The 25,449-nt window shown below is 32.4% G+C and overlaps 1 protein-coding gene across 3 annotated transcripts; it reads left to right on the top strand.

Annotated features, from left to right (window-relative positions):
* Positions 1 to 13,306: 13,306 nt before the first annotated feature.
* EIN2 (NRAMP metal ion transporter family protein) lies at positions 13,307 to 21,279 on the top strand. Of its 3 annotated transcripts, none has more exons than XM_028080788.2 (9): positions 13,307 to 13,521; positions 13,688 to 13,746; positions 14,313 to 15,078; positions 15,802 to 15,888; positions 16,019 to 16,129; positions 16,203 to 16,415; positions 17,108 to 17,293; positions 17,403 to 20,114; positions 20,446 to 21,279. In XM_028080788.2, exons 3-9 carry the CDS (start codon positions 14,830 to 14,832, stop codon positions 20,815 to 20,817), a joined length of 3,930 nt encoding a protein of 1,309 aa, XP_027936589.1. In that variant the 5' UTR covers positions 13,307 to 13,521; positions 13,688 to 13,746; positions 14,313 to 14,829; the 3' UTR covers positions 20,818 to 21,279. The 3 variants fall into 3 exon arrangements, with proteins under 3 accessions (XP_027936589.1, XP_027936590.1, XP_085531706.1); XM_028080789.2 differs by having other exon boundaries at positions 13,315 to 13,497; XM_085675580.1 differs by lacking the exons at positions 13,307 to 13,521; positions 13,688 to 13,746 and adding an exon at positions 13,770 to 13,788.
* Positions 21,280 to 25,449: the final 4,170 nt, after the last annotated feature.

Raw genomic sequence — 25,449 nt, 5'->3', positions numbered from 1 at the left:
AACTTTGATCAGTTTATATAAAATTGAACAGTGTGTGTTAATGTATGAATACATGAAACAGAACTGGGATGAGAAGTTGAATTGAGAAAATTTAGGAATAATAGACTTCTGCAGAGGCGAGGGAACCTGAATGGTTCTGGAGTCACTAATGCGCCGCCCGACGGTGTCTGATATACCGCCAGGCGATCCCGAGATGTCAGCGGCGGTTTGACACGTTCAACGGGTTGGGGTGCGCAGTAGGGAATCATAGATTTAAGTATGGGTGTTGGGGAATGATTGTGAGTATAAAATGTGGGTACTGTGCGGGGAAAAAGTTATCTAGTGGGTTGGGTTGATGCATGAACTATATTATGTAGACTTGAGATAATTGAATGAGTATCCTGGTAGGACAATTTTGGTACCATTGTGTGTGTGTTCAGATTGCTAGTATGAAGTCGTGCATATATGAAATGTATGATATATATAGATAATGGTTAAAGTGTCATATTAAGTTGATATAGAGCGTATGAAGGATTTGGTGGTGAGTATCGTTGTAAGCTATCGGTTGGGAATAGATGATATGAAAGTAGTGTCCTTGTAAAGAAATAAGGTAATGCTGATAATGGTATTCGGGTCATAGTATCGCATGTGCAAGTTTGGGACTGATCTGTGTATGTTTAACTTCCAACGTTCATGAATGAGTACTTAACTTGGTTGAATGCTTGTGAGTTGGATGAGTTGATGATTGTAGTATTGTAAATGTTTGTGACTAGTGATCTGGATGTGAGATTTAATGGTTGAATGTGCATAAAAATCTCTGCAAGTGTATAAACCAGTAGGGGAGTGTCTTTATTGGTGTGGCGCCTGGCGGTGGGAGAAGCTCCGCCAGGCGGTGAGCCACGCAACAGAGAGAACTGGGAGGAATGACGCCTGGCAGTGAAGGGGATACCGCCAGGTGGTTTGGAGCTGTTTGTCTAACGGTTCATAGAGAGGCGCCAGGCGGGGGTGCAGTGGCAGAGGTCCTTTGCAGATGGATTTTCAAGGACGTTTTCTTTCCTGTTCTTGTTAGCTTGGTCAAGAATATGTTGGATTGGTTACGAGCGGGGAGGTTCATAACGGAGTTGTGAGATGCGTGATTGATGCGGGCGGGGAGGTCTGTATCGATTGTACTCTTGTGTGGAGATACGAGCGGGTAGATTCGTATGTTCCGTGCTCACACTTGAGGCTACTATGAGTGGGGAGGTTCATAGTAGGTTTTCACGCATGTTGGACTACGAGCGGGCAGGTTCGTAGAGTTGGACTACGGGCGGGGAGGTCCGTAGAGTTGGACCACGAGCGGGTAGGTTCGTGGGAGCATGATAATCCCTAAGGACCAAGGTTGTGGATGGATCTTTCTCATATATGTTATGAGATTGGAAGTATATTGTGATAACAAGATTACCAAACTAAAATTAACTAAGTTAGATTGGGTAAGGGACAGTTTTATTATCTTATGATTATATTGTTTTCTTCTCAGCTCACCCTTTCTTGTTTGTGTGTTTGTGTTTGGCGATGATCACGTGACTTGTTACGTGGGAGCAGATGTGAATTCAGGTGGTAATGCTGATGCTTAGCGACAGAGCGGGACTACCGATGGGGGATTTTCATTATATTATGTTTTCCTACATTTTGTAATAGACATTATGATGTTTTATCTTTTATGGACATATAATAAAGATGAGACAATATGAATGGATTATAGCAAGAAAAGTTTTAAATTTTCCCACGCTTGGGAACTTATTATAATGTCTGAATTTCTTAAAGAAATTTTATGAGAATAAGTTTTATCTAGTAATATCCATCTGGGGTGTTACAAATAACCGCAAAATTTAAAAAGTAATTTAAATATTAAATAATTGATAAAAATGATAAAATATCAATATTTGACAATCTTTTGTACTCAATATTGAATAGTGATATATTTATTTTCAAAGTTTGTTCAAGGTGTTTTATTTTATGTTTGTAATTTTTTTTTCTCAATTTTTGTTAAAAAATATTATTTTCAAGTTATAAAATTCCATATAAGGTCATACCCAAGTAAGATGGGACTAGATCATACTCATGTAAGGTTGGGTCAAGTCAACCCGAGTCAGAATCAAGTCAAGTCAATCCATATCCAAGTTGAGTCAAGTCGGTCTCGAGATTGAGCCAAGTTGACCCTAGCCCATATCGAGTTGAGTTGGCTCAGTCTAGGTCGAGCTAAGTTAGCTTGAGCCTAGGTCAAACTAAGTTGGCCCGAACTTAGATCGAATCATGATAATCTTGGTCCAAGATGTATCAAGTTAGTTCGAGCCATGTCAAGACGGGTCCACATTCACTTGAGTTGGGATCGAATCACATTTAGCCAAGTTGGGTTAGACCAAGTGGATCTTAGTTTGACCAAAACTAGATCGGGCCTAGCCCGATCAAGACTAGGTGAAGTTGAGCCCAAGTTGAGTAGAGTCAACCATGGTCTAAGTTGAGTCGAGTTTGGATGAGATCATGTTTACTCAAGTTAATCTAGGCCATGGTCGAGTCAAGTTCGATCGAGTCCAACTTGGACTAGGTCTAGGTTGAGTTGGGCCTAGATAAAACCAGACAAATCATGTCAAGTTTGGTAATGTTGAGTTAGATACATGTTAGGTCGAGACATGAGGTCAATATCATATCAAACTATGTTGGATTGATCCCCCATGAGATCAAACCGAGTTCTCCCAAGCTTAGGTCAAGCCAAATCGACTTGGACTCGAGTCTTTCCAAACTATGAACATGAAGAATTTCAAATTTGTATCTTTTAGGTGGAGTTTGAAATTCTTTAATTTTAAATAGTTCAATTACTTTAATGAACTTATAATGTTTCAATTTCTTACCTAAACAACATATCCATTTTAAATTCTCTTAAAAAAATAATTACCCGCTTAAAATATATCTTATACAAACACACTATTAATTTTTTTTAAAGAAACTCTTGAATGATCGTGGTCAACCTTTTTAAGATATAGAAAAGATGAGTTGGTGACATAGATCCTATAACTTGGATGTTATCATGCTAACATGCTATTGTATTACTTTCACACGCACATATATACACGAAATTAACATAAAAAAAATTAGTCACCATTCATGATTACATGCTTGTAATTTGATGGCAAATGGTGGGCTTGAACCAAATCTCTTTTACAAATCTCAATATGATTGTGATCATTTAATTTACTACGGATCGTTGACTCTCATATATCTCGTACTTTAAGTTAATCGTTATACAAGTTCAACTAAGTTGAACAACTTCTTAAATATCTCTAACCCTATTTATTTGCTTATTTCAGTTTTAAATTAGTTACACTTTCAAAGTACATTTTATGTTGTACCTTGGCAAATACATCGGAGAAAGTTGAGATGTTAGTGTTTTTATGTTCTTCTACGAACATGCTATATATACACATATTAGAAAGAAGAAAATTAAACTTGGAAATTATAATATAGATAGAGTAATAAGATCATTGCTCAATTATCCAAATTATGTATACTTTAATTATATATATATATATATATATATATATATATATATATATATATATATATATATATATATATATATATAAAAGAATATACAACTTGACAACATATATAGAAAGTTTACACACAATTCAATGAGTGATATAATCTAGCAAAACAAGAATAGTAATAGTAATTTATTTATTACATACAACTATATTATAGTATTTCAATTGACACTTTAATGTTGCTGAACATAATTCAACATAAATATGCAGAAGGGATAGGTGGTATTTCATGAAGAATCATGTGTTAATAGCAATAAATTCAACAACTAGAGTTAGATGATTAGAAGATCAACATGAACATAAAATAGCTATAATGAACAAAAATAACAAGTACATGATGAGTTGAAGACCAATTTGAACACAAATGATTACAAATTCTCTCATAAAATAGTAAAAGTGATCAATGACAAACAAAATGCTGTGATAATAATTTTGTTTGCCGAAAGATATAATGATTTTAGTCTCTAAACTTTAAAGCAAAATTGAAATTTGTCTATGTTGGAAACTTTGATACATTTTTTGTTCTTAAACTTTAAAAATAAGTAGGCATAGTTTTTTTAACCCAATTACTATAAACATTAGATCTAACGCGTTTCATGCTAGCATTTGAGTTGTTTATACCATTTGACACTATTAGAATAATGCTTTATATATTTGGTTATTGGTGTATGCACTGATACATTCTAGAATATGTATAGTTGTCCAAGTTGTTATATTTTCTATTTTCCTTTGACTGATGACTTACCCACTATGGGTCTATATATCCTGTACTCCTTTATTATCATTAATAAGATATTATTCTTTCTTCTTTATCTTTGTCTTTGTTCTCAAAATGGTATCCAGAGCATAACATTTATTTTTCATGGCTGATCCTGGTCCCTCCCTTCCATCCCATGTTCTCTTTTATTACACTGTATCAAGGAAACTAACATATGCCATTTTTTTACTATGGAAACAACAAATCAAATTTGTCATTAAAGCCCATCGTCTTCAACACTTTGTTGTCACTCTGCTTATTCCACCTCAGTATCTCACGATTCCAAATTTTGAATTGGGGAAAGAAAATTCTGCTTACTCTATATAGGAGACGCAAGATTAACATCTCCTCTCATGGCTTCAATCGTCATTGTTGCCCTCTTTCCTACCTAGGGTTATTGGATGTGCTCACTCTTTTCAACTATGGGACAAGATTCACTTCTATTTTCATACTCAAACGAAAGCTAAAGCTCAACAGTTTTGTACTGAGCTCTAAAATATAAAGAAAGGGGATCGCTCCATTAGTAAGTTTCTTCTTCGTATTAAAATAATTGTTTACTGCTTTCAATCAATTGGTGATCCAGTCTCCGACAATGAACAACTTCATATTCTTATTGAGGGTCTTTCGGTGGAATATGAGTCATTTATCTCCTTGATCAACAACAAACCTAACTTGTTCTCTTTTGAAGAAATCGAATCTCTTCTTGTTGCACAGGAGGCCAGAATTAACGCTTCAAACATTATGGTGATGATTTCACTCTCAATCTCACTTAGGCAAACCCACATACAACTTTCACACCTCATAATCCACTAGCTTAACATCATTCTACCGCCTTTCACAACTATCATCATCAATCACAACAACCTTCTCGTGGTGGATATCCTTTTCGTGGATGTGGCAATCGAGGTCGCTGAGGTGGTCATACTAGACGCATATTGGTTCAATGTCAAGTATGTAATAAATTTGGTCATGGTGCATCCCATTGCTACTATCGCTTTGATCCTAACTACATGAGGTTTTTGTATGGTTCTCGTCCACCATGCTCCACTCCTTATTACATCCCTCTTGTGCTATCTTAGCCACCACAATTTTATATGACAACTATTGATTCGTCCAATTCTTGTCCATTGTCCATTGCTCATGTTCCTAGTCAACAATCACAAAACTAGTTCATTGATTTAGGGGCATCCCACCACATTACCTCTAACCCTCGCAATCCTACTGAAATTGTTCCCACAGTTGTTGATGTCCAAGTTGTTATATTTTCTGTTTTCTTTTGACTGATGACTCACCAACTATGGGTTTAAATATCATGTACTCCTTTACTATCATTAATAATATATTATTCTTTCTTCTTTATGTTTGTCTATGATCTCAAAAGACACGTTCCCGCTTCAATATCTGATGGAAAATGCTTTTGACACTTTAAAAAAATTTAACATAATTAGATTAAAAAGACTATATATATTCATTTTTAAAATTTAGTGACTAAAATGCATCAAAATTCTAAATATAGACGAATTTCAATTTTACATCAAAGTTCAGACTAAAAACATACTTAACCCAAAAAAGAAACTATTTTAGAAGAGATAAATGTAACAAATAAACAACCTAATAATAGGTTTCAAAGCATTAGCTCCGAATTTAGCCAACAAATCAATTTTTTTTTTAAGATTTTGTTTGGAATTAGAATTTAACAACACATTTGAATTACTTTGATACATTATTTGAATTATTATCAAATACAAAAATCAATACTTTGATTCTCAATAAAAGTAATTACTATAAATTTTAATTAATAAAACAAAATTGTCACTACAAAAATAATTGTTTTTAATAGGGGTTATATTTGGCGTTTCTGGGGGTTTTAACCCCCACTAATGGTTTTACCAGGGGTTTGAAATTCCCCCAGAAAAGCAAGCGTGGCTAACGGATTACCGGGGGTTTTTAGCAACCCCTGGAAGTAGCGCAACTTACCGGAGGTTTCGAAAACCCCCGTTAATGCTTGGGGTTCTGAAAACCCCCGTTAATGCCTGGGGTTCTAAAAACCCCCATTAATGTCTGGGGTTCTGAAAACCCCCAGTAATGCATGGGGTTTCGAAAACCCTCGATAATGCCTGGGGTTTCGAAAACCCCGGTAATGCCTGAGGTTCCAAAAACCCCCGGTAATGTCTGGGTTTCAAAAACCCCGTTAATGCCCGGGGTTCCAAAATTACTAAATGTGATCTCTCTTTCACAACTCAAAAATCGGTATTTGAAGAATGAAATTACATAGATTTTGTTTATGATTAAATAAAATGACTCAAAGAAAAGTATACATGAATAGTAAACTCATTAATAATCAAGAGTAGTTGTAATGAATGCAAAAGATGAAAAGTAGATTTTTCTGCATTCGGGCATGGCTTATTTGTATGGATAAGCTCTGTTGCAATATTGGACAATGTTTAGCTCTCTTAACTCTATCACAAATGTTGATCATGTTGCAAAAAGTTATTTTAAGCATCATGAACTAAATCACAGCATGGTGGCAAATGACTTTTTGAGAAGCTAAATATCCAAAATGTTTGTATGCAGAACTTTGTTTCGTTGGTGCTATTATTACATAGAGCTTGCTGCCATAGCTACTAAGAATTTACAATGAATGCATTAGAATATGATGTAAGACAATTAGTGCAAAATTATTTCTAGTAATGATAGAAAATCTCCTAAAATACATATTTTTTGCTAATATAAAATGCAACTTGAAACGAAGCAAGCTACATAGTGATAATAATATGCTGAAAGACAAAGTTGCTATCTCTTTTAATAATTACCTTATTATCTGCATATAATGCCTGCATTTTGTTCTCATTTCTAGTCATACATACACATATATTCTACATTTTATAATGCTTCTTACAATACCAATTATAGTTGACTTCTATCTATCAATTATAGCAGAATCATTTCCTTCGTATCAACAAATCATAAAATCAATCATTTCTTTTATTTCATCATACACCACACACACATATAAATACCCTCAATTTTCTTCTACAATGTTTGACAGAAAAACTATAGATTATACATGTTATCTAGTCTAAGAAAATCTTAGTCTGTTTTATGTCAGTGTTTTGAATTAGTGAACTATTCTTCACTTAAAAATTTACAAATAACCAATATTTCTTTTGTAGCAGGGTCCCCTTGCTGCTCCAGTTCTTCAACACCTGACAAAAGAGGACTTAAGCAAGATGTACTTTGACAAAAGAGAAGAGAAGGAAAGAAATGCCATTCATGATGTGGTCCCCATAGCTACTACATTTACTTGGTTTCACAGAGCCATCATAAAATGTAATTGTTAAGTTACATTTAGGAACAAAACTCAACCCTTTACTTATATATTTTGATAGGTCACTTCAACGGATTAAGCTTTTTTAGTATTTGACCTTTAAAGGCTAAAAGAACTCTGTTCCATGATAATATAAGTGAACTGAGAGGATTAAAAAAGAATAATATCAAGCAACGAAGTTCTTGTGGCTCGAGGATTTAAAATGGTTCCCTAATAAATAAAGCAGTTCTTAGTTTATGTCATACACCAACCTCTTTTTCCTCTATCCATAAAAACAAACATAAAAAATGAAAGAATCTATATATCTATCATACTGAGGATTGTAGCCTCCTTAAGGCAAGTAACGCCAACCTAACTCAAAATGGGGACCAAAATACTTGGATAGAGGCAGAATACATAATCTGTAATGCAATATATTTTGCCACAGGAAGCAAAGTGCTTCTCAAACTTCATGATCAATACAGAAAGAGAGGAATAGAAAATAACCTACCATCTTAGAGGATGTCATTGATAATGCTCAACTTTGCATTTTATTGTCAGTATTTGAGAGCAGCACGACAACAAGCAATTGGTCATTGATAGGCTAAGTAATTATTCAGCAACTGCTTTGAGTGGGACATGTGGTACTAACTCCAAATAGTCAAATTCATCTTTTAGACCAACCTGCACGGAGACAAAAGGAGCAAGCCATATATGAAACAAAGAAACAAAGAGACGAGGATAGTCAAATTTAATGACCTAAATTAAGGCCATGTTTTCCAAGTTACATTCATTCCTTTCGTGTATCTATTTCATAGCTAAAAGCAGTCCTGGCAAATGACACTTTAGTTGATTATTGAGGCATTTAACTGAAATGACTAACCTCCTTGTACAAATTTTCAAGTTGTTCCTTAGCCTCGGGGAAATTGTTCGAACACCATTGCCTTAGGGTGAAAATGTTGTCTACAAATATTTGTCAACAAATAGATATTTTGTTTATTTTAATGATAATTAATGCAGTTACATATTTAGAGTTATCAACATCATTAGAATTATAAATAAGTACAACCTCTTGTATATATAAATCTCTCAAATAATATAAATATTTTCCTTCCATGTCTAAATCCCAGAAATTGAAGCCATCAAGTAATTTGTTTCCATAACTAAGCCAATATTTAACAGGGAGGTTTCAGACCAGTTTATAAGGTGATTGAAACTACTGAACTTATGCATTCATAATTTTGCTTCAGAGGACTAATCACCTTTTGTTCTCATTTCAAAAGGGAAAAGCAGAAAAACAACTCTTAAAAAATATTACAAGTATCAAGCTCAACCAATCAACCAAGAAACTCAATCCAAGAGTGTAAATTATGTTTATACTATTTTATGTGAACATGATTCTATATAATAATTTTATGTAAGTTAAAAGAACTTGGAGAAAAAGACTGAAGCAATCATCACGTCAAACAATAAATGTGGGAATTGTATAGTGAAACAAAATCAAGAAGACTTTGAAAATTGGGTCATCGCATCCAGAAAACGAAATACTTCTAGTTCTGAAGAAACATAATTCTTCAAGCCAAAAGCATATGTAGCAAGATTCTATTTTTCATTCTCTTTATATTACTTTTTTTCTCAATGATACGTTAGTTGATGCTAGTTGTGACCTATCAAATTAAGTAATTTCCATTTAGTGCTAGATATAACATTGGAACTTGGAAGTTTCTATCTGTTAAAACCATACCAGAGTTTGTTTGGTCGTAGTTTTTTAGTAAGTTCATTGATATTGCAATGTATACTTCCTTTCTGTCGTAGGAATAACATATGCAAAATCATTATTATTCCTAACGAACAAACAATCAAGTGTTTTTTTATCCTAATCTTAATTTCTAAAACCTCAAATCAAGGAGTTTGTTGTGCAGTAGCCTCACCACATATCACCAACTCCACTTCGATGTTCAATTCAATGAAACTAAACTATTTTCGGATCTATTTATTGCCATCGGGGTACGTAATAATTAGGAACAATAATAAACTACAATCTTTATTAGCAAAATTTAGTTTTTAATCATGATGCTAATCAGTACTATAACTTTAAACCTCATGATATTTGGGTTACCATAATTAAGAAGAATGAAAAGCTATACCTAAAAAGAACACTAAAGCAAAGCTCATTTAATTTCTATTGCCAAAATTTCTAACAGCTCTGAACCCCAAATTCACTTGTTCTTGCTCATAATAATCATATCCAAGTGGTTATAACTTCACTTTCCACAGAGTTAGGAAAAGAGAATCGCAATTAGTGACGAAGGAAAACAAAATCGAAACGAAACTGAAATCGAAATCGAAATTGAAGAAATATGAAGATGAAATCGAAATCGAAATAGGGAGATTGATGGAGACGAAATAGGGAGACGATATTGGAAGGACGAAGATTGATATTTGTTACCTTAAGAACGGTGGATAAGATAATGGTGGAGACGAACAGTGAAGACGAACAGTGGAGAAGATAATGGTGGAGACAAACGGTGGTGGCAAATGTATTACTCTGTTTCGATTTCTTCTGGATTAATATGCAACGCGAAAGAAAAAAAAGGAAGAGGTTTGTCTATTAAAATGATAAACATTAAAATTAAGATTTAAACTCTACGGGGGTTTTTTGGAAAAACCCCAAGTACTCAACGGAAGTTGTTTAAAAACCTCTAGCACTTATCAAGGATTTTTAAAACCTCAAGTATATCATTTTTTATTGGAGGTTGTTATACCCCCAACTAAAAAACCCCAAGTAAAATTATGTTTTTTTGTAGTGTGTTAACATCTAAACAAAAAAAAAAAAAAAATAGTCTTGTAGATATTGATTAAGAAAACTCTAAACAAACAGATGTCAATGTCGATTACAAAACTTTGATTTACATTTGTCCCAAAAAAAATAAATAATTGGCATTGAAAATAAGATCCCAGCTTGCACTAATTCGATTGAAAAATAATCCTCTTAATACTAGTTAGAAAAATATTGATTAATGTTGGTTGAGAAGTAATTTTGATCTTTGTTTTAATTGACATTTTTTTTGAAAAAAATATCATGAAATCAACTCAATTGTGTTAATATTAATAAAATAATCATGTTTGATATTTGCTGAAAAATACTATGGATATCAACAACAAAAAATCTAACTAACATCAAGTAAAAAAATACTAGTGTTTTATAATCTTTGAAAATCATTACACAAAATTAATCATGATTGATTTTGATTTAAAAGAAATTTACGATGACATCAAAGAAAATATATTGAGAATATGACACATTGACCTTAATCATGCTTACAAATTACAATATTAACTTGAGTCGAGAATATCCTGACCAAAGTAATTCTAAGAAAAGATAGAAAACCATAAATTTGAAAGAAAAGAAAGTATTAAGAATTTCATATCCTTGTTTTTCAATAAAATTTAAAATTATCTAATTTTAAATGATCAAATAATTTTTTTTAAATCATAAATTTGAATATCCAAATAATATATTATAAACCTTTTAAACTCATTATACTAATAAATTATTTTCTAATTTTTTTTTTCATCTAATAAGATAAAAGTGTGTTGAAAAGAAATATCTCAAGATAACTTTATGATAAGGTCTCTCGTAGTGGAAATGAGAGGATCACAAGATGAAAGCTAGGCACATATATGATTAGCAATGATGAATAACATAACTTGGTTCTTCCATTAAGTTGAGTAAATCTTGAATTCACCCAATTCCCCCAAAGATTTGTCATATGTGTTAAAACTAGATAGTTTGAACATTGGAAAGGATACTTGAGTTTTCTTGTAAGCTTAAAGAGATACCAAATTTGTAATCGTATTAATAATATGTTGTTATACATTATGTAGTTTCACATTGATACATCTCCTTGAACTAATCACAAATACCTTGTACCGCCATTCTTCATGACATGACACAAATACAACTCCTAAAAACCTTTGTCAGGGAAACTTTTAATACAAAAGTCATATTGCACTCCTTTAAGATGATCACCCAGATAAATCATCGACTATGATATCATTGATGGGTCTTTCAAAAAAGATTAACTACGAATATACTACAATAATCAGATATGAGTTCAAACTTATATTGATATCATTTTCAACTCAAAATCTTAAAGTAATAATTTATGATTTTCTTGTATGTTGTTTAACTTTCTCATATATACTCAATATAAAATTTAGACTCACATTCTCAATATTGACAATTATCTTATTTTCGACAAATAAATAATAATTTATTTTCAATAACAAAATATTAAATGTTAAGTATCTATTATACACTACAACAAGAATATAAAATAACTTTAAGTGAAGTGTGTTAATAAAGAAATATTAATGACTACTAAAACTCTAATTGATGAATACTTCAACCTTTGGCATTATATATATATATATATATATATATATATATATATATATATATATATATAAATATATATGATATAGATACTTTGAACACAGTATCTAAATTTATGAAACAACAATTTTTATAATAATAATAATTAATAATAATAATAATTAATAATAATAATAATAATAATTTGTATTATATTACAATATCTGTGAAAAATTGTCTTAACTTGTATTTCTACAATTACAATAATATACTAATTGTATTTTAAATAAGTGTTTTTTTTTATATACGGTATTATTATCTTTGAAATAAATATATTATTGTATGAGATACATGTACGTATATCATATTTATACATAAGTATGATAAGTGCTTAACATTATAGGGATGGGTAAACACCACACGCAAGTTCCAACATGATACATGGTGTTACGAGTACAAAGCACTAAAATTGGTTGATTAAGAACTTTTTTTTAAGCATACCAATGAAATAATTAATAATGAAATCCTTAACTTATAAGAAAGTAGGATATTTGAGTTCCAATTTCCGTGTGATAAACATGAAGAAGCTCCAAATTATAACCTCACTCCTTTCTACATAGTGAATCAAGTTGCAAAAAGAGACTTTAAAGACACCACAAATTGTATCAAATATAAACTTTTCCTTTTCCTTTAAAATAGAAGTTTGTGTGAAAAATACACTCTCTTTCAAAATAAGTATCGTTGTGTTAATTTATTATTTTGCATTTATTTATATTTATATATATATATATATATATTGTATTTTTTTTGTTTTTTTAATAAAATTTCCATGTAAACTAAAATAAAAATAAGATCACACCAGTTGTCTGAAAATAATACATCATTGAATTCCTTCAACGTATATAGGATTCGTCTGTCTCAATTTCTTCATCTGATCAGAGATATAATTAGATATACATAAGTAAAGGTAAATTTGTCTTAGTAAATCAATTTTATAAAGATAAATTAGAATTAATCTTACTTCCTACTTAGTTTCATAATGATATAAATAATAACAATAAAAATAAAATTGAAAAGAAAATTATGTATTTGTATTATGACATAATTTTACATTATTGTCCACATATTATTCAGTTTTATTAATTTCATGAATTTATAATACTTCTTGAAATTAAAATATGATTAATAGTGAACAAGTATGAATGAAATGAAAAGCACAGAAAAGGAGAAGATATAAATAAAAAAACGATAATAGCTTTGTTGGAGAGGCGTTTTGGAACACATTTATTTATGAGATGAAAGTTTTCTCTCTTTTCTCCCATCACTCACTCTTTCACTCACACTTTCTCTCTCTTCAATGTGGCCTTGAAAGTTGAAACAGCTTGAAAGTTGAAACTCCTCACCCATGCCACAATTTTCCTTTTTCGTTCCTCGCTTTCTCTCCTCTTTCCGGGAAAATCGAGTTCTCTCTTTTCTCTCTCTCATGTTCTCACAAGTTAGTAGTACACCATTTATTATGGTAAATTAATAAACAATAAATTAGAAGACATTATTATTTATTATGTTTTATTTATATATTATATATTATAGATTATAGGTATATATATATATATATATATATATATATATATGTATTTATATGTACATATAAATGATGATATGATCCCTTGAGATCTACTTTGCAGGAGTGAATAGCATAGCTGAGATAGAGACTTGTGGCAGCTGAAAAGAAAATCAGAGAAAGGTAAAGATTTCAGAACCCTAACGACTCTCAGACTCTGGAACTGTACGGTCCTTTAAATTCTGAGTCATGAAACCCTCAATCATATTCATCGTCGAAATTCGTGCTGCTTTTTTTTTTCCTTTATTTCTTCATCTTTTCTCTTTCTTCTTATTATTCTCCCTCTGCGTGTGTTTCTTCTGCATCAGATCCACGCCAACGCTCTCACTTCCCCTTTTATCTGTTATATGACCCTACACAGTAGGGTTTTGCCCTGTTTTTATGCTTCTCAGCATATATTTAACCGTTTTGGAGCATAATTTTTTTGCTTTGTTTTCTTCTAAAGATCTAATTTATTACTATTGTTATTATTTTTTAATTCTGTTGGATGCAGTACAATTTGTTTCTGTGGTGGTTTTCGTTTACTTTTGTTTTTTTACTCTGTAAAATAAATTTAAGAAAGATAAAATGATCTTTTTTGCGTTCTTCTTTGTGTTTATGGTAATATTCATTGCGCTGATGGGTTTTTCGAGGTATTTGTTATTTCTTTTATGGGGGTTATTTTGTTGACGTTAGTTAATTTGGTGCAGGATTTGAGTAGGTTGGTTTATCAGGGGGTACTTTGTTGGATTAGCATTGAGAGTCTCAAGGGGTGTTTGAGTAGATTGAGATGAACTGGATTGACTTTCAACCGTGTGAAGGATATGAGTGGAATTGTTTGTAAGGTTGTGCTGAAGAGATTTTGGAATGGTGCGCAGGTTGACTTTAGTTATAAAGTCAGATTTGTGTCTGATGATCACAGTTAATGTTGGACCATAATTGGCTGATTGCTGGGATACGAGGAGAAGCTAGTTAGTTGAATTGTGGCAATTGTGGTGTACTGATTTGCGAGTTGAAAGTTCTTTGTCCTTTAATTTATCTTGATAATTATGGTTAATGTTTCAAGCTCTTAACATCTTGGTGAATGGCATGTAAATGTTTTGCTAGTAATATACTTAACTAGCAGCAATATAATTTATGGCTCACTGAGTTTTGGTACTTCCCATTGTTTCTCCGTGTATCATTAATTCCCTGTAGCCTTACTCTTCGTTGTACTAAAAGAGTAAAATGGAAGCAGAGACATTGAATGCTAATCACCCTCCCAGTTTGCTTCACCGGTCGCTTCCTGCTGTTGTGCCTATGCTTTTGATTTCAATAGGATATGTTGACCCTGGAAAGTGGGTGGCAATTGTTGAAGGAGGTGCACGATTCGGATTTGATTTGATGGCTTTCGCACTTATCTTCAACTTTGCTGCAATCTTCTGTCAATACATATCAGCAAAGATTGGTGTTGTCACAGGAAAAGATCTTGCTCAGGTATTATACCTTCAACACGATGGGTTTATATAATTATACCGTTGATGCAGTGCAATTGTAAGATTTGAAAGCTTTCTGTGTTGATGCTTCAAAACAATAAAGAGATGTTCTGCACGGTTTTTGAACAATTTGTTGGATTTGTGATCTTTTAATATTTGTCCTTCACCCTTCTCAAGTAAGCAATTCCACTATAGGCAACTATAAGATGTGGAAGGGTAAAAGTTTCGAAGGTTCTTTATCAAGACGTAATGGAGCCCGAAAGATTTTTTATATTTTCCCACTCTTTTTATGTTTTTAATTTTATTTAATCGGGAAATAAAGAATATTGCGGTTTATTTCTACCCTCCTGCTGTGTATTGTTTGGCATATCAGTCCGAAATTTATAAAAACATGCTGATTAATGTTCATTTCTATTCAATCTTAATTCTACCCATCTAGATATAACTTGGAAGTAAGGACATTATACTTATTTTACGTTTCATCGATCCTGAAACTAATAAGTGAAGGAATGTCCATAGCAATGTGCTATATACTACATTATGCGGCGCTATTTGAGTCAAGATATATTGGATTTCTTTCATTTGCTTGTTAAGTTGAGTGCTTAGTCGGTAGTTGTTTCTGGCTTTTCTCTGTCCCTACAAACCACTCAGATACACACCCTTGTAGAAATTGCATAAATTATTCTGTTTTTTCTCATGGAGCTCCACCTTCTTTGTGCCAAAGATTTGCAGTGATGAGTACGACAACTGGACATGTATGCTCCTTGGAGTTCAAGCAGAACTTTCGGTGATCATGCTAGACCTTAACTTGGTAATATTTCTCACCCTTGATTACATTTCAATATTGCCTGGCTCTTTTTAGCAAAGAATATGATTTATCTGTGCTTTAACATGGCTGAACTTTTATCGACTTGACCCTGTGATTTTTTCTGTTTTGCAAGATATTGGGCATGGCACATGGATTAAATTTTCTTTTTGGGTGGGACTTGTTCACTTGTGTCTTTTTAACCGCTACTGGCGCTGTTTTCCATCTCCTTCTTTTTGTCTTCCTTGTAAGTATCATTATTTGATCATTCATCAATTTCTATTGATTCACAATACACTTACGATATATCCTTTGTCTAGGACATTGAGAAGGCCAAGATCGTGGGCCTGTTTGTGTCATGTTTTGTATTTCTTACATTTGTACTTGGAACACTCATTAATCAACCAGACATTCCATTATCCATTAATGGAATATTAACAAAGTTGAGTGGGGAGAGTGCATTTGTGCTGATGAGTCTTTTAGGAGCAACTCTTGTGCCTCACAACTTCTACCTTCATTCCTCTATTGTACAGGTATTGTTTCCTGTCATATCTAATTTTTCTAGCATCAACATCCATAGCATGCTTCCAAGCTTGTACCTTTCGTTGTGTTCTTCTGAATTTGTATACATCGTGTGGTTTGCTTGTTCTTAAGAATTACATGTCTGCATCCTGCCACATGGGAGTAGTCTTTCATGGCTACATGACATACTGCTAGAGATCTGTTATCTTAAATCAATCTTGTGCTCAAAGAAGACATGAAGTTAGTGTTGATGTAAATTTATTAAAGGGAATCACAACTATGATCAATTTACTCTATTTCAGAAAATTCTGTTTTATCTGTTTACTCTTTTAGGACGAGGTCACTTATGCGAAAATCATCCTTTCATGTATAAGATTTAGAAGAACTTAATAAAGTTGAATCACCAAATGTCCTACTAAATTTTTACGTTCCTCTAATTTAGCCTGTGTTAGAAGCATCTTTAATGTCCCTGTATAAATAGTTGAGTGGGGAGGGCATGATCACATTCCTTCCTCATGCTTGGCTAAGTCAGGTTACATTTGGTTTGCCTGATCTTTTTTAGGAATCCTTGGGTGAACATATATTTTTAAGCTTGTCTGATCTAACCAGCTTCTAGTATTTTTTTCGTAAAGGACTGCATTGAATGTACCATTTCATACCCATTGCTATTTTGTCAAATCTGAGATTTTGTTTACTTTTCCAGTGGCATCAGGGATCAACTACTATTTCTAAGGATGCTTTATGTCATAACCATTTTTTGGCCATCATATGTGTCTTCAGTGGCCTTTATTTGGTAAATAATGTGCTGATGAATGCTGGAGCAAATGAGTTCTACAGTATGGGTCTTGTTTTAACTACTTTTCAGGACGCATTATCTCCAATGGAACAGGTATCCTTTCCACTCAAAATTGATCTACACCCAGATATTTATTTACAACTGACAAAGCCACGACTGTCTTAAGCACTGAATAAAGCTAATTCTAAGTTCTTAATTGCAGGTGTTACGTAGTCCAATAGCCATGCTTGCTTTTTTACTCATTCTGTTTTTCGCAAACCAAACTACAGCATTAACTTGGGGTTTTGGTGGAGAAGTAGTTGTGCATAATTTCTTAAAATTGGACATTCCAGGTTGGCTTCATTATGCTACTATTAGAGTAATTGCTGTTTTGCCCGCCCTTTACTGTGTTTGGAGTTCAGGAGCTGAAGGGATGTATCAACTACTTATATTCACTCAGATTGTGGTAGCTTTGCAACTTCCATCTTCTGTGATCCCCCTTTTTCGGATAGCCTCATCTAGATCAATAATGGGGGTACACAAGATCCCTCAATTTGTGGAATTTTCGGCCTTGATCATATTTATTGGGATGCTTGTCTTGAATATTGTCTTTGTTGTAGAAATGATATTTGGTAGTAGTGATTGGGTGGGCAATTTGAGATGGAACGTGGGGAATGGTGTCTCTCTCTCTTATTCGGTTCTTCTTTGCACTGCTTTTGCATCATTCTGTTTGATGCTTTGGTTAGCTGCCACACCATTAAAATCTGCAAGTATTCAATTAGATGAAGCATGGAACTGGGACATGCCACAGGCTACACCAGAACCTCGGATTGATAACGAGGAAACAGATTTAAATGAAACAAGATATCATGGAGATGCATCTGTTCAGGTGATGGAACCATCACCAGCTCTAACAAGGACCCTGGAATACTCAGAATTACCTGTTGCAAGTTTTCATCATGAACTACCTGAAACTATTATGGAGCCTGATGTTCCAGTGACTACTGTAAGAGAGACTCATTCATTTACATCATTTCCTTGCTCCCTAACACCTGTTGTTAAGGAATCAACTTCCACTTCAGAATCAGAAGCAGTGCCAGCTACAAGTACTGATACTTCTGGTATTAGTTTGGGAGATGCCAAAACTTTAAAAACAGACATTAGTGCTCCTGTTGAGAAAACTGTAGAAGTTGAGGGAGATTCAAATGCCGAAAGGGATGATGATGATGGAGATTCATGGGAAACTGAAGAAATATCAAAAGTGGTCTCACTTGCCCCATCTTCAGCACCGGATGGCCCAGCATCATTCAGGAGTCTTAGTGGGAAAAGTGATGATGGAGGTAATAGCATTGGAAGTCTTTCAAGATTAGCAGGTTTAGGGCGTGGTGCAAGACGTCAACTAGCTGCTATTCTTGACGAATTCTGGGGGCAGCTTTATGATTTTCATGGTCAATTTACCCAGGAAGCTAAGGCTAAGAAGCTTGATGTTTTACTGGGAGTGGATTCAAGACTCACTGGTGCTTTGCAGAAAATGGATACATGTGGAAAGGAACATTCTGGGCACTGGATATCTGCAGGAAGTAGAGCGGAAACTCTGATGAGCTCCGCTCCATATGACTCTCCCAAGCAGCATAGGATGCAAAGTAATTTTGAGCCTTCCTATGAGCCTCGAAGGAGTTATCACTCCGTGAGGACAAATCCCGTGCAGTTTATGGATGAATATGTTCAGAGCTCCAACCGCAATCTCCTTAGTGCTGGTGAAAGGCGTTATTTCAGTGTGCGCAATCTACCTACATCCGGGTCCTGGGATAATCCGCCACCTACTGTACATGGTTATCAGGTTGCATCATATATTAATCAGGTTGGTAAAGAGACAAATTCTGATAACTTAAATGGTCTGATGGAATCCCCTTCCATGGGTATTATGAACAACTACAGGAATTCTATTAGTAATACAAACAACTACAGGAATTCTATTGCACTTGCTATGGGGCAAAAGTTGCAAAATGGTTCAGGTTTAAGCCAACCCCCAGGCTTTCAGAACATTGCTGTCCCTAATAAGAATAGCCAATTGCCATCTGAGAGGTCCTGTTATGGACCTACGGATAATTCAGTCGGTTCAGTTAATGCTAAGAAGTACCACAGTTTGCCAGACATTTCAGGATATGCCATCCCTCACAGGGATGCTTACATATCTGATAAGAGTACTATGTGGGATGGTTCTGTTGGTGGCCATAGATCTTCTGCGGGTAGGACTCATCATGAACAGTCATTATTTTCAAATTCCGGAACAAGGACAGGAGCTCCTTTAGCCTTCGATGTACTCTCTCCATCAAAAGTCTACACCAATGTACTTTCTTCCCAGTTGAGTTCTGGTTTGGGCACTGGATCCCTCTGGTCCAGACAGCCTTTCGAGCAGTTTTGGGTGGATGATAAAGTTCATAATGCTGCAACAGAAGATGTTGGAAATAGACCTAGTGCAATTACTCAAGAAACTACTTCGGTTGTGGATATAGATGGCAAACTTCTTCAATCTTTTAGAAGTTGTATTTTAAAACTCTTAAAACTGGAAGGTTCTGATTGGCTGTTTAAACAGAATGATGGGGCTGATGAAGATCTGATAGACCGGGTTGCTGCTAGGGAAAAATTTTTCTCTGAAGTTGAAACTACAGAGATGAATCAGGCAAATCCTATGGGAGAGGGTCGCTATTTGTCTTCTGATGGGAAGTCTTATTCTTCAATGAAGAATAATGAGGCAAATTGGTCTAATTTTTCTGTGACCTCAATCCCCAACTGTGGGGATGGATGTGTATGGAGAGCAGACATAATTATAAGCTTTGGGGTGTGGTGTATCCACCGTGTTCTTGACCTCTCACTGATGGAGAGCCGACCAGAGCTGTGGGGCAAGTACACTTATGTACTTAATCGCTTGCAGGTATAATTTTAGTAACCCTGTCGTTTTAGTTTCAGGTGCTCTATTTGTGGAGATATTGGTTGTTTCATGCCTCATGGAGAACTTGATATTTATTCTCCTAGCTGGGGTATATCCTTTTCCTTTGGTGGCTGCTCACCTGGAGATGTTGTTCCAATGTTATATTTATATGCAATCAGCACTAGTCAATAGAGAATCCATGTATAATGAGTGTTGTTTGTTGCTTGTCATAAAATGTTACAGATACAATCTTTCCTCTTGTAGAGTCAAGTCTACTCTCTAAAGTTTTGTTCTTTTCATTGATCTTATTTGCCAAATTTTGGCCTTGAATCAGGGTATAATTGATCTGGCTTTCTCGAAGCCTCGTAGTCCCATGACAGCATGCTTTTGCCTTCAAGTTCCCATGACGTACCAGATAAAATCAAGCTCACCTCCTTCCAACGGGATGCTGCCACCTGCTTCAAAACCAGGCCGCGGAAAATGCACCACTGCGTCTGTGGTGTTTGAGATGGTGAAGGATGTGGAGATAGCAATCTCTAGCCGAAAAGGTCGTACAGGAACTGCTGCTGGTGATGTAGCCTTCCCAAAGGGAAAGGAGAATTTAGCATCTGTTCTCAAACGGTACAAGCGTAGATTATCCAACAAACCAGTTGCCACTCAAGAAGGGATTCGCAAGATTCCCACATCAGCACCATACAACTCTTAGCATTAACAAAAGCAATGTTCCTTGGGCTGTTTTGATTTGTGAAGAAGCAGTTCATGCTTTAGATCGAAGGATACCATGGGCAGTTTGTCGCCACAGAACTGCTTCTCCGTGTACCAATCCTCGCTTCAGATTTTATTTCCTTGTATGTTATATACACATGATAGGGTTAGAATTACTATATGTAATTGCAACAGAATCGAAGGAAAAGAAAAATGGTTAGATGGAAACTGACTTCTACCATTTTGGCTTATTTTCCATTACTCCGTTCTCAACTGCATGCAAGGTGGGGAAACAACAAACAAAGCGCCCAAAAAAATTGTCGACATGTGGTCTTCTACACCATGAAAAAAATACTGTCGACATGTTTTTAATTGTGTGTTATTGTGGCACTTGGCTTGCTTGCCAAATTTTCGTTTTATCAAGTCTTACCATCTCTTTTTTGGTAGGCCCAGTTATTTGAAATCACCATATTTTATCTTCTTCTCATGTAAGTTTCTGTCAACATTCACTTAAAGAAAACACCCAAATGCATTTCATCATGAGAGTAGGGACTTTCTTTCATTCACTCACTGCAACTCTAACCTAGTCTACTGCCATTTCATGCATTAGTTTTGTTTGATTCTCAAACTTCTCTAGCAAATTATCTATTGAGAATTAGATTCAATAATGCAACCAGATGACAGTGTGAAATCCACTCTAGCTTACTCCATTGTCATGTATATGTTTCCATCTCCATTTATCATTATTAATGGCGTCTGAGGCCACGAGACCCAGGTTGTAGATAATAATAACACAGGACCTAGATAATATTTAAACTGATTTTTTTACATGAAATGTAAATATCTGTGTTATGAAAATTTTCTCTTAATTTATTTCTCTCGTAACTTGATGCTATTTAAATATTTTCTTGAGGAAAATTACCTATTGACAGTTTTTTTTTTTACAAAGTTAACAAAGTTTCTGAAAAAGGAATTAACAAACTTAAATTTTTATTTTTTAATTAAAATAAAATAATAAAATAATATTTTTTTACCTAAATAAGAAAGTATGTCAAAATTTTTGTTAAAAAACTGTCAATCAATAATAGCTCTTTTCTTGAACCTATATTTTCACTTTTCACAGTTTTCAGTGTTATTGGTCTTGGCACTTAGTAACGTATTTATTTTTTAGCCCATAAAATTCTTAAACGAGTCGCTTTCAATCTGGATTGGACTTTTTAGAATGTGTTTTTTACATTTCAGAAAACTGATTCCAGAAAGAATAGAAAGTGCTAAAGAATTTTATAGGGTTGGAAGTTAAAAAAAGGAGTGCAGATTGTGTTGTCCTCTGAACATTATATACACCGCTGGTATTTTAAAATTTCAAAATAATGTATTTTGAAGTCAAAGAAAAATATAGGAAAATCCAGAAAAAATTCAAATTCATTATAAAAGCTCCCATAGTATACATCTATAACAATATATATACAAAAATATTTTCTTTTGTGTCTACGTTTTATTATTTCAATTTTATCTCTAATTATTATTTTAAAAATTAATTATTTTATAAATAATTTTTTTAACTATTATTCTAAAAACTTATTTTATCTTTATCAGTTATTTTAAAAATTTCTTTTGCGTACTTATTTTATTTTTTTAAATTTGCAATTAATAACTATTTTAACTTAAATTTCTTATTAATCTTAACTTAAAATTTTATAAAAATTAAAAAATGTCAACACATGCATGACAAGTCTTTTTGCTAGTATTAATACGGCTTAAATATACATTTGATCCCTATTTTTGTTGATTTTATTCAATTTGGTCCCTATTTTCGTTTTATGTTCAATTAAGTTCTCATTTTCGTCAAATTGTGGTCAATTTGGTCCTTTTGACTAACGGTGTTTAAATAGTTAACACGTGTCAGCTCCTGGTTTTTTTTAATTTTTTTTAATTTTTTTAATTTTTTTAATTTTTTTAATTTTTTTAATTTTTTTAATTTCAAAAAGATGGTCCACGTGTCAAGTCACAATTGTGCCACATGTCAATCCTAATGCCACGTGTCAATCCTAGTGCCACGTGTCAGTTTGTGGTAGTATTATTTTTTTTTGTTCAATTTAGTCCCTATATTCGTTATTTTTGTTCAATTTAGTCTCAATTTTTGTTAAAATAAATCAATTTTGTCCCTTTCAAATTGACATTAAATTTAATATCTTTTATAAAAATTATATTAATATCTTTTCTAAAATTGACTTTTGAATTTATTATTTTTTAAATTCAATTATAAATTATTAAATTTAATTATAAATTGAATAAATTCTTATATTTAATTACTAAAAGAATATAATTATGTAAAATATTATAAGAATATAATTATTAATTTTTTTTCTAATATTTATATTCTAAAATATTTTTAAAATTGATATATAAAAATATTTTAAATATTCAAAATATTTTAGAAAAATAAACTAGTATTTGTAAAATTAACATTTACATATAAAATATTTTAGATTTTAATATCTAAAATGCAATAAAAATATTAAATATTTTAAATTTAAATGTGAATTTTACAAATGTTAATATATATTTTTAAAATTTTAATAGTTATATTTTAATAATATTTAAATAATTATATTCTATTTAAAAATTGAATCTAAGAATTATATTCAATTAATAATTAAATATTATAATTTATAATTAAATTTAAAAAATAACTAATAATAATGTCAATTTTAAAAATTAAATGCTTCTATTTACCAAAATTTGGATCTAAATTAAACAAAAATAACGAATATAGGGACTGAATTGAACAAAAATAACGAATATTGGGACTAAATTGAACAAAAATAAATAATACAACTACAAACTGACATGTGGCACTAGCATTGACACGTGGCACAATTGTAACTTGACACGTGGACACTTTTTTTGAAATTAAAAAAAATAAAAAAAAAATAAAAAAAAGCAGGAGCTGACACGTGGCATGTACTGTTAAAAACGTTAACTATTTAAACATCGTTAGTAAAAAGAACTAAATTGACCACAATTTGACGAAAATGAGGACCTAATTTAATATAAAATGAAAATAGGACCAGATTGAATAAAATCAATAAAAATAGAAATCAAATGTATATTTAAGCTTAATAATAATGTTGATCTTGATTATATCATTTGTGGGTTACATAATAAAACTAAAAGGTCCACAACAATAATCTGGGCTTCCTGTGCGTCACTCAAGTCCAAGTTTTGACTCAGAAACCGGATATTTCTTTTAGTACCTTCATACGGTGAAAAGTCCAATTATCCGCATGTTGGAAATATTCTGAATTCATAACTCAAAAGTTTATCTTCGACATGCAATCTAGAATTAAAAAATGTATTCCAAAATACAAAATTTAAATATTTATTATAAATTGTACGATTTAAAATATATTTCTGGATTATGTAAGGTGAAAATATATATTGAATTACGTAATCTAGATTACATAATTCAAAAATTTGGAATTTGTAATTAAAAAATATGAGAATGTATTCTAGATTATGAAATCGGAAAATGCATTCTCAATTTCGCAATTCAGAATCTGGAATGTATTTCTATCATAATATAAAAATGTGGAACTAAGAGTATTTTAACTTTTTCTATACCTCATAAAAGTACAGGAAGAAACAATGAGGTGCAAAAAAGTAATTAGAAAATAAAACGAGGCCTACATATTATAACGCTTACTCTAAAAACAAGCTCATTTGTGATAATATTTTCTGAAGAGGAATCAAGGAGTTAGGGCATATTTTGTGCGATTTCTCCCTTTTATTTTGATTTGCTTTTTGTAATAGAAATGGTAAAGAAAAAAAATGTTAATATATGGAAATAAAATTTATTATTATTATTATTATTATTATTATTAAATTTCGTAAAATTTTGACGGTTCATATTTTATACACACCTTTATATTTTTATTAAAGGGTGTACTTTCTATTTGTTTTATTTTAGGTTTAATTTATTTTCTTTTGTTGATAATAAATTGGATTCATTTGTAAAAATTACTTTAATTTTATATTTTTAGCTGACGTTTATTCACCATTATAACCATATTGCATATATATATATATTTTCTGATTTGAGGTTTATTGGATTCTATATTTATAAGATTTTAAAATGGACATATAAATTGTTGAATTTGACCTTTTATAATGTGCTTGATGAGTTTTAGAAATGGAGACAAATTTTGTTAAATATTTGTACAGAGAACTACGGGAATTTGATTTTACTTGTTTAAACTTATATGTTTTTAATATTTTTAGTTAGTCTTGATTTCCTCATTAACTAATATAGTGTAGTGGTTAACCAAAGATCAATATGAAAGATAGGTAAAGACAAGTGAATGATTTCTTGAATGTGTGTTGTAAAATAGAGGAAATCTATAACATCTACTAAAAATTGAACTAAAACGAACCTAAAATGTCATGAAGGTATGCAAATGCAAACTATTTGATGAAATACAAACTATTTGATGAAATGCTTAAATGAATTAGAATGGAACTAAAGTGTTTGATGAAAGTTCACTATGAATCTAGTGTATGTCTATGCATGAATCAACAATGTAGCTATCCTAAATTCAATCTAAACTTACAAAATGCTTCTAACACCTAAATG

The sequence above is a fragment of the Vigna unguiculata genome, chromosome 7, assembly GCF_037176805.1.
Source record: "Vigna unguiculata cultivar grain cowpea cultivar isolate G323 ecotype 2 chromosome 7, ASM3717680v1, whole genome shotgun sequence".
Taxonomy (NCBI): Eukaryota; Viridiplantae; Streptophyta; class Magnoliopsida; order Fabales; family Fabaceae; genus Vigna; species Vigna unguiculata.
Note: the sequence above shows the minus strand (reverse complement) of the source record. Positions and strands in the feature narration are given on the sequence as shown.

Bases quoted from the DNA above. Each gene is read 5' to 3' on its own strand.
- EIN2 (XM_028080788.2), top strand. From the start codon at position 14,830: ATGGAAGCAGAGACATTGAATGCTAATCACCCTCCCAGTTTGCTTCAC. The intron at 15,079-15,801 runs GTATTATACCTT...TTTGTGCCAAAG, and splicing joins CAGGAAAAGATCTTGCTCAG to ATTTGCAGTGATGAGTACGA. The intron at 17,294-17,402 runs GTATCCTTTCCA...TCTTAATTGCAG, and splicing joins CATTATCTCCAATGGAACAG to GTGTTACGTAGTCCAATAGC.